Below are 17,170 nucleotides of genomic sequence, written 5' to 3'. Positions count from 1 at the left end.
TCACCCACCCCAGACTACATTTATTAGTGATAAAATATAAAAATATAAGTTTTTGACGTATTTTTTTACTTACTGTTTAACGGTTTCGCCGATGTCTAATGAAAAAATTTATACTAACTTCGAAAAAATAAAAAACTTTTTTAGTCAGCTTTGGATCATCAATATTTTGGTTGTCACCCAAACTGCATACCAAAAGCACCGTTAAACAGTGGGAAATATTATTTTTTCGAGAATTTAATATATTCTGCATTATTGCCTACTCTGTCTATTTAGTTTTTATGTATACGAAGATATTACGAAGACTGTGTAATAATATTGGGTCGGAATAAAGGATATTTCGCACGATTGGTAAAGGAGGCCATTGAAATCCACAGAAACCCTGAAAATATCAATAGGGATGATGGATTACGGTTAAAAACGTCATGGCTTCCGGAATTATCAGCAAAATCTAATATTCGAGCCAGTATCCCCGGTCGTAATGATTGACAGATTACTCTGAGCAACGTTTGCTCTTAGATAATCGGATTCATTTTGACATTCTTAGAGCAACGTTTACATTCTCTTACCTACACTACATTTCATCATAAAACATATCTCTTGATAATGGCCTCTGCAACGAGCCCGAAACGTCGAGTAAAGAAGGAAGAAGGAGACACGGTGAAAACCCAAGAATATACTACGACAGGTGAATGAATATCTTATTTTTTTAGCTGCAATATGTACTGGTCCGAACGAAATAAGTGTACCGTGTGTGAACACGTGTCCACAACTCTGCAGCTATATCACTGATCAGGATAACTTGCCAACATGTCCACAAAAAACTCCTTGCACGAAAGGATGTGATTGCTCTACTGGATATGTTAAAAATAGCAAAAACCAGTGTGTCAAACCGGAAGAATGCCGTAAGTGAACACATCTTCTTAATATTCTTTATTTACAACGAATTAAAGTTGAGATATCGAAAATCGAGAGTTTATTTTAATATAGCGAATAATAAATATTCAAAGTTAATTATCTCGAAAAGTAAATTGACAATGTCTAATTTTTTTGTTTTAATTTCTAATAAGAAACTAACCATGAGTAATATACAGCAATTTAAGATTGACAGCATTTTTAGAAGTTTTTGAAAGAATGTTATATGGGGACTCCGAATTTGGTAGACAATATAATATATGCACCAAGAAATAATGAAGTTTATAAGTTGTGAAAGTTTTATTAATATTAGTTAAGTAGTTTTTGAGTTATAAACGGACTACTGGAAACGGACAAATATGCAGACACGCATATTAGATTAATTAGTGTAGATTAAAAATTAAACGAATATTGCTTTTTGAAAATATTACATAACTGTTTTAGGTATCTATACCTAATTACATTAAACATAATTTATTAATACTGTTTTTTATTATTATTTTAGTTTGCCCTGACCCCAACGCTCAGGTGGTTCCATGCCCTAATCCTTGTCCTGGCGGAACTTGTATTTCACCAAGCTTTTCGCCTTGCAAATCTCTATGTAAAACGCATGGTTGCCAATGTAAACCAGGATACGTAAAAAATTCTGCAGGGAAATGTATTCCCGAATATGACTGTCGTAAGTAATCTCAGGATAAATACTAATAAAAAAATGAATTAGCTATATTTTGATGTTAATTTAGTCATTATTAAATAGTTTCAATATTCCCATTAATACATTATGTGTGTATTGATACCGAGAAGAATAGGTGGAGAACTCACATGTACGCTGGCAGCATTCTTCACGAGTATCACCTTGATTGAGGGTTGTGTGGACACCAGGACATATAATTCAAGATAAAACACGTCTTTGATTTGACAATTTCCCTGCGCAGGGACGTTTAATTACATTAAATTTTCAGACATTGGTTGGATTACATCATTAATTACACTTGCACAGGAGTCTTAGATTTAGCTATCGCACAGTCATTATATGGGAACACGTGTTTGAACACATTAGCCAAACTGGCGCGAACGTTTTATCGAGGACGCGACGCGTGGTTTTGAGGTGGTTATAGGGATTATTATTAACACAATAACGGGGAAAGAGATTCACTAATTTATCATATTGGGGCAAGCGTAGCTTTGCACTTCGCGTTGAGGGGGCCCGGCCAGACCACGCTGAGCGCGTGGTCCTAGACACCTACCACTCTCCCGGGAGAATTTGTACTGCCAGCAATTATCTACGACGGATCTATGGGTGATGAGACAGGAGGGAGGGGCAAAGGGATGAAACAAAATTACGGTAAATTTTTGTTTGTCTCTCGGCAAGTTACCATTTCCTAGTAGCTGGGCTTAGGTACTCGCCCTTTTTGCCGCTGTTGAAATGTGCCGTGATGATGTTATTTCGTAAATCAGGGGTGGTGAACCCTAATTCGAAGGCGTTTGATTAGGTTGTGGATTTGTGATTTGAAACTGCGGGCCAGGGGTTTTTTCGTCTGGTGACAGTATGTAATGTTTGAAAGGGATTACAGTAGAGAATTTTTAAATAAGAAGTTTATTGATTTCATCTTACCATATTAATTAAGCATACCAAAAAAATATTTGTAACTCTTATTGACGCATAATTAGGTGGTTGAACTGATGTACGGGTATTTTTGTGTGTTTTGTTTAAATATTTCTAACTGACACGAAAATATAATGATTATTTTCAGCTGTCATTTGTACCGGTGCAAATAGAGTGAGTGCGCCATGTTTGAACCTTTGTCCAGATCTATGCAGTAACGTTACAGGTTTTGGACCTCGTCCAATTTGTCCAGTAAAGAAAACCTGCAAAAAAGGCTGTAACTGTGCTACTGGTTACTATATCAACATAGACGATGAGTGTGTTCTCGTAAATCAGTGCAGTAAGTTAACTTTTGCCCAAATTTAAACTATATAAAATAAAATATATGTATGATCGTAAATCAACTTAAAATATTTTGGTCTGTATTGTGGATAAAGACACACTATTATAATTATCTGCAATGTTTAAAATGTAATATGTTGAGATATTTGAGAGTGTCAACGAATTCATCTATTTATTTGGAGGAGTAGTCACGTATCACTCCTCAAAACATTAGTCAAAAAGTTAGTGGAAAATTACACTGGGAAAGAAAACTTCCTTGGTACAGTTACACATTAGATCGGCCTGGGTGAACATCTTTGATGTTATCAAATGATCCTAATAAGATCATAACTTATGACTGAACATTCAGTTAAAGGATGATTTTTTTATTTGTTGGACCCATAAGGACAATATTCCGAAGGAAGTTTTTCTGTAACTGTTTAAATCTGTACCCTTCAAAGTACTTATTTGAAAAGCGAAGGTAAATGTTTATTTAAAATCTTAATACTTAACTATATTACACATGGGAAAGAGCATACTATAGAAATATAATTAACCAGGTCTAATCTGCCTCTTAGACCTTACAAGGTTCCAGTTAAAAGAAAAAGTAGGGGAAAGAAAACACTCAAGTGGCAATATAGACCTAGACTGTGGTGGTTTGATCGTGTAGAAAATAATAAAACATCCAGGAGGCTGATTAAATGGTTAGAGCTTGTGACAGATAGAGGGGATTGGAGACATTTCTTAAACTCGTCCTAAATATACATTGAGTTGCAGCGTCGATGATGATACAGTATCTGAGATAACTCTAATATAAAAATATTCAGTAATTCTAGATAAACATAAAATATCATTAAAGTGTATTTAAAAATGTTTTCAGCTTGCCAAGATAAGAATGCTGAAGTGGTTTCGTGTCCGAATCCTTGTTCAGGTGGAACTTGTGCCTCTCCAAGGTTTGCACCTTGCAACATTCCTTGCAAACCTAACGGGTGTCAATGCAAGAAAGGCTACGTGAAAGACTCAACCGGAAAATGTATAGCGTTGGAGGACTGCCGTAAGTAATTTGATATTTTATTGGAACCGATAATGGCTTCTCTTATTTTTCCGATGATACTTTTTAAGCTATTAGGATTATAATATGTAATAATATAGGTACGAGTACCTACCGTATAAAAAAAACAAATATGTTATATGAATATATAGGTAATACAGTTTATTGTATGTTTCACATGGGTATTTTCAAATATAACAGTCGATACTTACTAAGGGTCTACTCTACATAATGAAGCATTGAGAATTGAATACGTATTTGTTTTTATTCAACATCGAGTCCAAAATGGTAATTTATTTAACTTATATCGTGACTGCGGAAATGTTTGAGCTAGAGAACACAAGCCACAAAATAACAATACCACTCACCAGAAAAATAAAACTGTATACTTGAAATTTATAGTCTACCACATTTTTCCTGTCGTTTTTTACAACAATCGATTGGAATAATATCTACGTGTGCTCACTATTTGCGCTCTTTCAAGAACATATCGAAACTCTGACCCCCATTTTCGTTCTTTACAGTAAGTACATAAAACAATAATAAAAGGTAGCCATGATATGACAAAAGGACACCACCTAAAAATAAAATGTTATGCAGTTAATTTAATTTTTTAAATAATTATTCCAGATTTCTGAACCAGAAAAAGATCGTTTATAAGTATAGGCTTGACAATAAGACAATCGAAATAGCTATTGACCGATGAAACGAACTGTAGAATTTAGTATATTTTTTTTATGTAGGTATTATTATTTACTTTCATAGCTTGATTTTTTTAAAATATTGAAATTACATGTTGAGAGTTAATAACTGAATATATTAATATGGTCATATGTTAAAAACAAGTTAAATTTATAATATTAACCTCGTTCAAATTATATTTAGCTGCTATATGCGTTGGTCCCAATGAAGTGAGCGTCAAATGCGTCAACCCTTGCCCTGCGAAATGCAGCTCTGTTACTAGTGAAGCAGCACAACCACCATGCGCAGTGAAGGGAATTTGCGTTAAGGGGTGCGACTGTGATGAAGGCTTTTACAGAAACAATAATAATATCTGCGTCAGTGTTAACAAATGTGGTAAGTAAACAATTTTTTACTGTCGCCTATATCGTCACCGTCTTTTTCTTCAGCTCATTTTCGATGTCCTCGTCTTGCTTCTTCTTTTTCTCTCGATTAATAACTTTTGTGGTCATGTATTTTTATTGGAAATCATACAATTTTCAATCCAGCTGCATTTAAGGTTGCTCTGTAGCTATTTAGTGGCTCTTGATTGCCTTTGTGGAATTGGTTCCCTGGATATCCACTCGCCAAACGACTTGAACATTGATATCATATATTAATAAATAGTTGGAAATTTTACGTAGCGGTTATCAAAAGACGTTTGATCATTGGCACAGTAACGATCAAAAAAATAGTGACGTGCATATATTTTATCCATGAAACTTTCATAATTTTAGATAATGGAAACAATGTACACACGGGCATCAACCATTGTAACCGAGAAAAAACTGTTTTTTTAGAATAATTTCATACTTCTTGTAGGTATAAAAAATGCGCTATAGGCCTCCCTTTCATTGTATTAAATAAAAACTAATTATAAAGTTTTATGTTTTTTTATCAGAATTAACAAAAAAATATGATGTAATTCTATGAAACCTCTTTTTTCATATTAAGGATGAAATTTGGTTTATTTTACTAACCGATGATAAAATTAATTTAGGACTTAACATATTATTATCAAATATGTGTACAGAAATATGCATATGTTTGCTTCATTTAAACAGATATAATTAGGTATTTAATACAAAATTAGATTTATATAATATATATAAACAAATCTTTTCTTTTTATTTAAAAAATTTTGCCGCGGTCGTACTTACTTAAATATGATCCAAGAGGCATGCTATTGGGAACCTCTGAAGACTTTAAGTTAAATCTGGAATAAGTTTTATCAGTCCATATAAACGCTGAATAGTTCAATTTGCTGCTCAACGGTAAAGGAGGTAATTTGAACCACCCAAATCAACAGGAGCTTTTGTAGGCATCATGTATTATAGACCTCGTGTAGACAAAACCGCTTAAATATGTACCTAGCATTTATTTTAGTTTATCCAAAATAAATTAGACAATTTAAAAATATATGTTAAAATATATTATTTGACAATAATTTCGACAAGTACTTACGGGTGTGTACGAATTTAATTTATTCAGTCTGTAATAATTAAAATTGTATTTCAAATAAATAACATCATATCAAATTGGTACTGGAGTAAATAAACAGTCACTGAGTATACTTTTGTTTCTAAATGTCATGTTATGAACGTCTTAAACTTATAATTTGTAATGTCCACAATAAATTTAAAATAAATAAATTGAATTAAATTGAATTGAATCATAATAATATATTCAATTAGAATTATTACCAAAATTTTTAACATAATCAAAGTGGAACATGATTATATTGAAATTAATTATGTATCTCAAATTACTGCTTATTTTAAGTTTTAAACGATGAAAATTCCTTTCGCTTAAGGTGACGCATCAGTGAAACGCCAAATAATTTTCAAATGTACGCGCGACGAAATTTCGGACTCGCTGCCATTCACTGAGAGAATGTTGACCCGGGAACACGTCACTTTGCTGCGTGATGGCGACGGGTCAATTAATTCTAAAATCGTGTAAAGATGACTAAAAACGTTACCCATTTACTTTAAAAAGAAAACATGTCAATGAATATATTATTATTGTTACTAATAGAACAATAAACAGAACATAAAATGGACGTATGTTGGATTTATATGACAATTAATATTTTGTTTGACAGGCGTCATTTTCACCCGCAATCCGCGCATCGCCTAGCGACGATCTTTTTAGACCGTGCCTCAACTAATGCATGGCCTTAATTGATTTTTGTTTTATCGTACGAATTACTGTAAACGGTGTCCATAAACCATTATAGTTAATTTCTTCTCTCACCATATATTGATAGATTGATTATTAAATAAGTTTAATGATCGCCTATTTTTCGAGAGGAAACATGAATAATAAATAATATAATTGAAGTAGGTTAATAGTGTAAGAGTGTAAAATATTCATGTTATGTATTTTGTTGTTTATCCAGATTGCCCTGACCCTAATGCTGAAGTTGTATCTTGTCCAAACCCGTGTCCAGGAGGAACTTGCGAGTCTCCAAAATTCTTGCCATGTGGCTTGTCATGCAAATCGGTTGGGTGCCAATGCAAAAGTGGTTACGTAAAGAACGAAAATGGAAAATGTACACCAGTAAAAGATTGTCGTAAGTAATAAAATTGTTTGGAAAATGATTTACCATGGATAAATTTGGATTGAAGTTTAAAGCTAAAATTATTTAGCATGTATCATGATCTCATAATATATGAAAGTAGATAGTATCGTAATATTCTGTTACTTTTATTATACATACAGAATGTATATTTTTCTATGCGAATTCGGCATTTAGTAAATAACTCTACGCTAGCCTACTATTGGTTTGTGACACAGACCAATTCAAATAACTTCAATAATCAGCGGGAAACGAGCACTACATGTACACATGCTTATTACTACGATTGCGCTTGGTTTAGAAACAAACTTTCTGTTGGGATATTATTATATTTATCTATATATCTTATAAATAGTGATTTTACATGGCACTTATACACCGTTATGCTTTATTTTACGTTTTTGTTATGTTCCATGTCCACAAAATGCAAAATTTTTTTCGTTTTTGTGGATATGGAACAAATTATGGATATGGAACAAACCAAGATGATATTTTTTCCTATTTTTGTGTTACAACGCGCGTAATATTTCATTGTTACTGTGTTTTCGGCAATAATAATAGACACATTATAGGTCATTATATTTATCATTAATTGCGATAAGAAAAATTGTTACAATAAGAATATTAAAATACTTAATCTTGGTAAATGATTGAAAAAGGACATAATGTAAATTATAATACAATATCATCGAAAAAATAAGAAATATAAAGGGAAATAAGGCAATTGAACGTTTCCAGAATAAAAAAATTATTTAATTTTTATTGCATATAATGCAAATAATGCTTTGAAGAAATCCTTATCATTCTGTGACTTAATGTCAACGACTTTCTTGTTTCCTGTTGGAACATATTTTTTTTAAATAGGAATTTGAGTAAAATATTGCAACTACTATTTTGTATAGGAAGTGGAACCCATTTTTTTCTAGAGCTACTGGGAGGGATAATTATATTATGACAAATCAAATTTATTTCAATGAAGTCATCATTGAAATCCATCTTCCATTTCACATTTGACAGAAGAGATTGTTTTTCGTATTTTAAATGCTTTAATTTTGTGAATTGAATATTGGTAAAAGCATAATGCCAGGGCCACACCGACAACTTGTTAAATTTTACGATAATTATCATAATTGCTTAAGAAATTTTACGATAATTATCATGCTTATCGTAAAATTTAACGAGTTGTCGCGCGACTTGTTTTCGGTGTGGCCGCACTTTAAGAGGCTGCAATGGCTTGGGAGGTAGTCGAAAAAATCAGCCTCTAACATCTGTAAACATTTTTTTTCGATGAAATTTTCAATATACCTTAGTACCTACAGAACCAATGAAAATGGAGAATAAACCTCCCAATTTCTAAGGAAACGTTCAATTATGCTATGAGCAGTATCTACCTCTTGTAATGTTCCATGCCCAGATTCAGAAAACTTTTGTTCATTTACGTTAATATTTGAAAATACCTATATCAAGGAGAGCAGTTGACATAACGGAATTTTTATTTAGAGGTAGGTACCTACACATTTTTATCCAGCCACAAAATTATTATGTACCTATATGATTTATGGTTGGAATGTCACGAATGATCTGCGTCAGTATTTACAAAATATTTCCAGATCTGCCATTCAGGAATTCGTTCCAAATACAATCGTATACAGTTTTATTTATATTTGAATAACTGTAGTTTAGACTTTAAAAAAAAATTATACGTTTGCCTTTGGAAGAGAAAAAAACATTTTCCAAATCAAATGTTATCAGAAATTCTACGGGGAGATGGAGAAAAATCCATTATTTACTTTAAAACATATATTTATAATAATACAAGACGAATCACAAACAAATTAAAGCCAGTCAAACGTTATGCATGACGTGACTAAATGTAGTTAGACTAAATAAACTGACTAAATTACGTATTGTTTTGTTCTTTGTCCACATTCTTCCAGATAAAATGCGCAATGCCATTGGTCGAAAAGGATATGGAACAAACCAATACAACTTATAATATAGCGTAGCGAATTAATACTATTGGTTTGTTCTATATCCGGATATGGAACAAACCAATGCAATCTTTTGTAATATTTTTATGGATTTGGAACAAAAATATACTTAAAACTAGTTTATTTCAATATTTTTCGGTCTTTTGTCACTGGATATGTAACATAATAATACTCAATGATCGTTTTACGTAAAAAAGTTTTTTTTGATAAAAGTGGTCTGTGTCACAAACCAATACTAAGGTAGCGTCTAGTAGCCAAAATTTTGAAGCAAGTTTATCGCTCATTATAATATGATGTTAATAAAATTTGAATATAGAGTATTGCCGATGTATTACGAGCTATTAATTCTACAAAGTACTGCATCTCAAGTTGAAGTTGTTGTTCTCTACCTAGCTCTAGAGTTATTTTAAATTCAATATAATACCTTCGTAGTCCAATATGTAAGGCACTGGCTTTTCGTATCGAGGGTTCCAGGTTCGATTCTCATTGAGGTAATCTAGGGTCATCTCATGAGGTTTATATATGATTTTATAATGTCTGAGTGTTTTTGTGTTTGTTTCATTACTGATAATAGGTAATTTACTGTTTTACTTCTACTACACTACTGTAATTGGGCCTTGTAAACAAGAATAAATAAATAAATAAGCTCCGTTAGGTGGGCTTAACGAAGCTATTAAAATTCCATTAAAAAATGAACTTAATAAAATACATATCTATTCAATTCTGTATGAATTTTCTACTCTCCTTAGAGACGGAGATAATATAATACTATTAAAAAAATGACCGATTTTTAGTAAGTGACTGCGGTCAATATTTTTGTATGATACAATTAATGACTAATGCGTCTTTAAAAATATTCACAAACGTCGGATATATGAGTCGGTCAAAACAACACAACCTTATCTACATATGGTTTCTTATACTGTTTGTATATAATGTGCATTGTCAAATAATAGAAAAGCTTATAGAAAGCTCTCTACTTTGGATTTGGACAAAATTTGACAAGAGATAAAATGATCTCTGTCGACTACGGATCCCGGACAAAATTTATATTCATTTCTTGGGGGAAAGTTCACGGTACTAAGAAAAAACAGAGCGCTGTGAAATAATTGTGTTGATATATTTTTAACAAATACCAGCATGAAAAATGTAAAACCGAAAAACCGGTATTGATATTTTCATTCGGTATTACAATACATAACGCGCATTAATTATGTCGGCATAGTGTTGTGACCTACACTATACCCATACCTTTTACGACCTATCGCAGTAACAAAAGATTATAATATCTACGCTAGGCTTTACGTATACTTTCCATAAAGGGCTTAGATAAATTTATTATTTACAATTTATCATTTTGAAATGTTTTTTTAGCACGTTGTGATAACCCTAACGAAGAATATAAGTCATGCGGTACATGGTGTCAAGCTGAATGCAATAACAAAAATCCTACTTGCAGAGATGTTTGCGTTAAAGGTTGCTTCTGTAAATTTGGTTTCATAAGAAATGAAGGAGTATGCATTCCTATCAAGGACTGTCGTAAGTTGATTTTTGTATTTAAGTAATTATTTTTATTATTACATTTTTATTGGAATGCCATTTCTGATCTTTGCTTTATTTCTAGCACCACCATTGAATTGTACTGTAAACGAAGTTCCAAATAAATGTCCAAAACCCTGCCCACCTCAAAAGACATGTGATGAGTATCTCAACGGACTATCAAGTAATTGCTCTGTCGTTGATAAGTACCCGTGTGTGCCTCGTTGCGATTGTGCTCCAGGATACATCAGGAACTACATAGGCGTATGTGTACTGCCCGAAAACTGTAAGCCAAACCTTTTTTTATTAAATCACATTTAAGCTATCCTAAAGATTTTTATCTCGTAGAAAAATAATCTAACATTTTAATAACATGTTGATTAAATAATTATAAAATCTAATTATAGGTTGTAAAGATCCAAATGCACAAGTAACTGATTGTCCTAATCCTTGTCCACTTTCCTGCGATAATTTGGAGAACTATGAATCTATCCCATGCCTAAAGAAGTGTCCATTGAAGGGTTGTCCTTGCAAAACCGGATATATCATAGGACCTGGCGGAAAATGTATCCTTCAAAAGGATTGCCGTAAGTATTTCTGCATTATTAACTAATCCAAACATTATACTAAAGGTTACAGGCAGTATCGAATTCACTGCCACTCAGTGTGCGCATTGGAGGCAAAAATCACAAAATATTAAGCAAACTTAGCGACATGCTTGGCAACAGTCGTTGAAAACTTTGAAAATTGCTGTTTTTACAATATAAACGAACTCTTTATTGTATAGAATAAACGCAGTAAAAAATCACTTGGTGATTTATTATTGGCTAAAAAATTATTATTCTCACTCAAAACAAAGATGCATGTCTTTCATAGGATTTTTAAATAATTTCGATTACGACTCAAAAGATAAACGTGAATGAAAAATCCAAACAGTGTATTTTGAAACCATATTTAAGACAGTCTGATATACATTAGTCGTATAATCGGAGAAGAGAGAGGAATCAATTATTAGATTAAATTATCAGATGTATGTACGTATCTATATTAATTATGAAATGCGATTTTTTGAATAGGTAAATTTTTAGGTACCATTATGCTCAATATTATAGAATCAGTACTCTAAATAGACCTTCTGGGTAGTTAAATTCGTCCCTGATTACAATATCGAACCTCATCGAGAACACTAAAATAAGTTTCTATAAAACTCTCATCGGAATTTTAGGTTTTGTCAAAAAAATGAGACAAAACTAGATATTATATTGAGACGGTCTTCGGAGATATATATGCAAAATTTGCACGAGCATTGGAATTGTACAACCATGAAGTAAATGCGTTTTCCACTGAACTATATATCATTATAACATGTAAATATGTTGACAAAGCTTGGTTTGCAAGGTCTCATCTTGCAAATCAAGCTTCGGCTTAGTTTTTAATACATAAGCACGATTTTAATAAATAATTTAATCTAAAATAAACTTATATTTTTTAGAAACATCAATGTGTTTTAAATTATACTTGTATATGTCAACTTTCATTAAATTGAATTCGTGTTTTGTATTTGATCACTATATGTCTCTAGTACCACTACTGATTACTCTCTTATCGAACGCCTTAATAACAAGTTGTTTAATATGACGTGTTATTCACTCTGCAGCTCCTAAACCATGCGGCGCAAATGAGATATACAATTCTTGCCCTGACTATTGTTCATTTGATAAAACTTGTGAGACTGTTATCGGAGGAATTTTGCCAATTTGCCTACCACCACCTGCAAACCGACGAAAATGTATTCCAAAATGCGTATGTCTCCCAGGATATGTCAGAACCAATGGCATTTGTGTACCAAAGGATACGTGTAAGTCATCAATATTTTTGTACTTGTTCAGCACGTCTGCAAATATTATGATGTTTGCTTACCTGAAAAATTGCAAATTACTACAATTCTAAATTCAAATAACTATTTCTATTCATGGATATACATACTTCACCTCATTTTATTACAACGTTTTTCTTAGCTCGTATTCTTATTTGTCCGGTACTTTCTTGCAATCGATTTTTAACTAACTTCCCGACTAGCTAGACATTTGAAACTTTTAGAATATATCAGAACACGATACCAATGCATTTTTTTAATACTTAGCCATCTTTAAGTAGAATTTAATTCATTTTCAGTTAATTCTGTTTTGTATGAAAAGTTATTTCGACACCATTATTGGTTGCTGGGGGGTCCTAGCAACTAAATTATTAATATATACGTGCGTTACTACGGAAATCAATATGACATGTCAAAATGACATTTCAGTATTTTTTTTTTCTTTATTTGGAAGCAATTGAGCTCTTCTCTGAATGGAAGGCTATTCTGCTTTACAATGGTTTACAAAAGTATACATACATTTTTTTTTAACGACAGGCATAAATAGTTACATTATTAATGATACAGAATTACATTTTTGTTACACTATACACTAGACATTTAGGTTACATTTTTGGAGAAATTCATGTACAATTTTCATAACTGAAATATTTGGTTTTGCCAGGAACGAATTAATCGTAAAAGGAGGGTATAACCTGCATTTCCCCAACTTATTCAATAACACTTCTCTCTCCTGGTCATAGGCATCACATTGCCAGACAATGTGGTTAAGATCTTGAGTGGGATGTCCACACTGACACTGAGGGCTATCTACCACTTTAATTTTGTACAATGATTCGTTGAGACTGTGATGCCCTGTCCTGCTTCTAGCTATTGTCACTATTACATCTCGCTTTATTTTACAATGTTTACTAAACCAAGTTTTAGGAGATCTACTATAAAAGTTTTGATAGTAGTGTGTTCCCTTTTCTTTCCCAAGATTTTCTAAATATTTACCGTTATTTTCGCTCATTGTTTGTTTAAACTGGGCTTTAAAATCTGTGTATGGAATTCTTATATTTTCTGATGGGTATTTTACAGATTTTTTTGCCAATTGATCAGCAATTTCATTGCCATTAATTCCTTTATGTGCTGGAATCCAGTATATCTGTATATTTGTACCGTGTTCGTTACTATTGCTAAATTTGGAAATGTTGGTTCTAATATTAAGAATGTAGTCATTAGTTTTGATGCTGAAATTTGGATTTTCGAGCGAGTGAATCAGACTTAAGGAGTCAGTGAAAATGTTGATATTTTTATTTTTGTAATTAAGTGCAATTTTAGTGGCTTCGCATAAGGCTAAGCACTCTGCTGTATAGATGGAAGTGAATCTGTGGACACTTTCAATAGCAATACAAAAAATAGGTAATAAAAAAGAATTAAATAAAAATCGATGATATTGGCAATTAAATAATTTATTTATGTACATACTAAAAGAATATTTATATTTATCGACCACATAGTTTATATTATATTAAAAATAATTTTATAATTAAACGTTTTCACCAAATATCGCAATATGGGCACTGTAATTTACCATTTCAGCTGCTGACGCACTCACTAATCACGTAGATATTTCCAAGCAATCTGCAATATAATTGATGTGTTATTTCAATTTAAAGTAATATTCACGACCATCTTGTTATGTTATTTTCAATAAAGCTATTAATAAATTGTGCTAATTTTGATTCATAGGTAGCATCAGGATTTCCAATTTTTAGTTTCCACTTACCTGTACTTGCTAATATTTTTATCCAATTGAATAATAATTATAGGTTGCAATGATATGAACGCCGAAGCAGTTCCGTGTCCATTAGCTTGTGATACAACTTGCTTCCTAAGCCCTGCACCTGGCTGTGTGGTATCTTGTTCTATGGAAGGCTGTAAATGCAAACCTGGATTTGTGAGAGGTCCATTCGACAAATGTATCAGCCCGAAGGAGTGTCGTAAGTGTTATGATATATTGATTAAAATAAAACATAATATACAGTTTACCCCATTAGAATGATTATAACAGGAATTTGAATTAATTTATCGAGTAGAACATAGAAGATTTAGTATAAAAACATTAAATTAATACAAAGATACTAAAATACATCTGGGCTTCAATATATTATGAATATTTTCCTCTGAATCTAAGACAGTGGAAGTAGGATATTTGTTTTTGAAATCAGGTCCATGCTAATGAATGCTGAGAGTCACATGGACAATCGAGACTTGAGATGACAAATAAGTCAATTGTGAGCAAACTGGACATTCACCACCAATTTTTGTCCACGTATTTCATATGGAATGAATGAAAAAGCACTCCTGTACATGATCCGGTGCAACATTTTAGTATTATACCTACACCTCATGGCTGGTGAAATTTGTTGCTTACGAGACCAAGCAAGGCCTGAACAAAAACGATGCATGAGTGCGAGTGAGAAAGTATTCGGCACCCTTATAATCTCTGCGACACGCGCTAGACTAAGATAAAAGGTCTACATATGTTTTCGTTAGTTTCCAAAAGTATCGCCAACAAATCGTGGAGAATCGCTTCACGTAGCATCGTAGCTCGTGTTGCTAAATTGCTATTTTTTGTGTTAGACATAAAGTCAATGGTAAACATTTTTTGTTAATTAAGTAGGAAAGATGGTTCTGTGTGTTGTATTAAAATATGGTAGCCGTACTGATAAGCAAGAATATGGTATTACGTTTCATAGGTAAGTAGATACATGTTCATGATAATTTATTTGTATATTATTATATATATTATCAGTGACCTAGTGTTTCTTTAAAATAACTTAAATTATGGATATCTTTACCTAATGGTTGCATTTTGACCGCTTAAAAATACTATATAACGTAAAAAAATAGAAAATTATATTTTAATTCTGAGCGTCTAGTGCCAGCACTTTGGGCGAACACTACCGAAATGGTCTATGGTCTCGAACATTTGTAGACGAATGCGTTCGCTCGCTCACAAACCAAACGCATGGCACGCAGCTTCATTTAGCAATGCAACGGGTGGTGTTTAGATGTATCTATAGTCTATGAGACCAAGTGTTTTATTTTCAAACAAAAAAATCGCATTCGAGCTGTATACGGAATTATTGAATTACAGGTGTTTTGTGAATACCGAAAAAAAACATCGACATGTCCGACGTTTTGCAGTCGAGACGAGTTTAGATGTGCGACGCGGCTAAGATTCATTGACGACATAGATTTTAAATGGTCAAACGTTGAAACAAATGGGTATTGGTAAGATGCCATAACACATAGTCATTTAGAAAAACAGAAACGCCGAAATGTGAAATTATATTATACAAAAAAAATAATTGTTAAATTTTTCAACTGTAATGCACCAGCTAAACGGCAGAGACTTGCCTGCGCGGTATAGTTTGTGCAAAAATACGGAACACTTTGGGATGGCTATTCGGTTGGCGCGACCTACAGTTTTCCCGTCCATACACACGGGCTTCCCGATACAAACCGGCTTGTGCAGGTAAGCTTGTGGTAAAGCATGAGCCTCTAGCCGACGCTTAATAGACAGTAGGAAACACCTCGTACTGAAGCCCGATTTTTGTTCAAAACTAATACTATCATTTGTGTACTTATATAAGAATTATTTTTACAGCTAAATGTAACCCAAATGAAGAATATAAAGTATGTGGTACACGGTGCGAAGCAACGTGTGAAAACGCATCCCCTCAGTGTGAAAAAAATTGCCATGCCGGATGCTTTTGTAAACCTGGCTACTGCAGAAATAATGGAACATGTATTCTTATTGCCGATTGTCGTAAGTAAAGAATACTGATTTACAAAATACTATTTGCCTGTGATTTTTTGGTAAGATACAATACAATTGAAATCAAAATCATTGATAAATAATTCTATATATGAATAATGTAATATTATTATAACCATAACGTAAAAATGTAGGAATATAATTTGAAATATGTATATATATATTTTTTTAAAGTTAAACTGTCAAGTCATAAAACAGCAATCTAAACACCCCGTGTTATAGGTTTGTTACCGAAAGTTGAGGCGATCATAGATACGAAAGGTTGTATGCATTGGTGAATTTCTGAAGAATACAGTATTCTTTTACAGGCTGTTCCTTTTTTGATTAGTCGATTTTTTTCCTAAATCAAAACAAAGAATCTCCTTTTTTAAGAGTCGATTTAAAAATTTGAAACAATGCGTCTGTGTGAGTATTCTGGTCGCCTCAACTCTGGTTGTGCTACCTTTACTTATTATTATCATCATTTGTTTTGTTGGCGAAGTCGATGCGAACGCGACGCGGTGCGGTTTGAAGCGATACGATCCAAAATGATGCGAAGCGGCATCGTTGTTCTACGTGTAGCTGAGTCACCAGCGCTGTCACCATCGCACATTTATACAATTTGTTTATTACCATGGTAACGCCTAGAAACATTTAGATGTATGTAAATAATTACCTCCTATGTTTATTATAAAATTTTTACCATGGCGACGCCTACACCGCCGCGTCCACTTCGCGTAAAAATATGAAACCGTTTGATCGCAT

At 32.7% G+C, this 17,170-nt stretch overlaps 1 protein-coding gene across 1 annotated transcript in view; it reads left to right on the top strand.

The window, feature by feature from the left end:
• The window catches only part of LOC147067911 (zonadhesin-like), a 61,111-nt gene that overhangs the window by 23,157 nt on the left and 20,784 nt on the right, over positions 1-17,170 (top strand). The window contains exons 11-16 of the mRNA XM_085952526.1: positions 881-902; positions 1,418-1,591; positions 2,667-2,858; positions 3,720-3,893; positions 4,776-4,967; positions 12,379-12,579. Coding sequence (XP_085808652.1) covers positions 881-902; positions 1,418-1,591; positions 2,667-2,858; positions 3,720-3,893; positions 4,776-4,967; positions 12,379-12,579 — 955 coding nt within the window. The remainder of the gene's footprint in view (positions 1-880; positions 903-1,417; positions 1,592-2,666; positions 2,859-3,719; positions 3,894-4,775; positions 4,968-12,378; positions 12,580-17,170) is intronic.

Source organism: Rhyacophila brunnea, unplaced genomic scaffold, assembly GCF_057557595.1.
Source record: "Rhyacophila brunnea isolate RB1 unplaced genomic scaffold, BYU_Rbru_1.0 scaffold_3, whole genome shotgun sequence".
Classification (NCBI taxonomy): Eukaryota; Metazoa; Arthropoda; class Insecta; order Trichoptera; family Rhyacophilidae; genus Rhyacophila; species Rhyacophila brunnea.
This window is presented reverse-complemented; position numbering and strand designations above follow the sequence as displayed.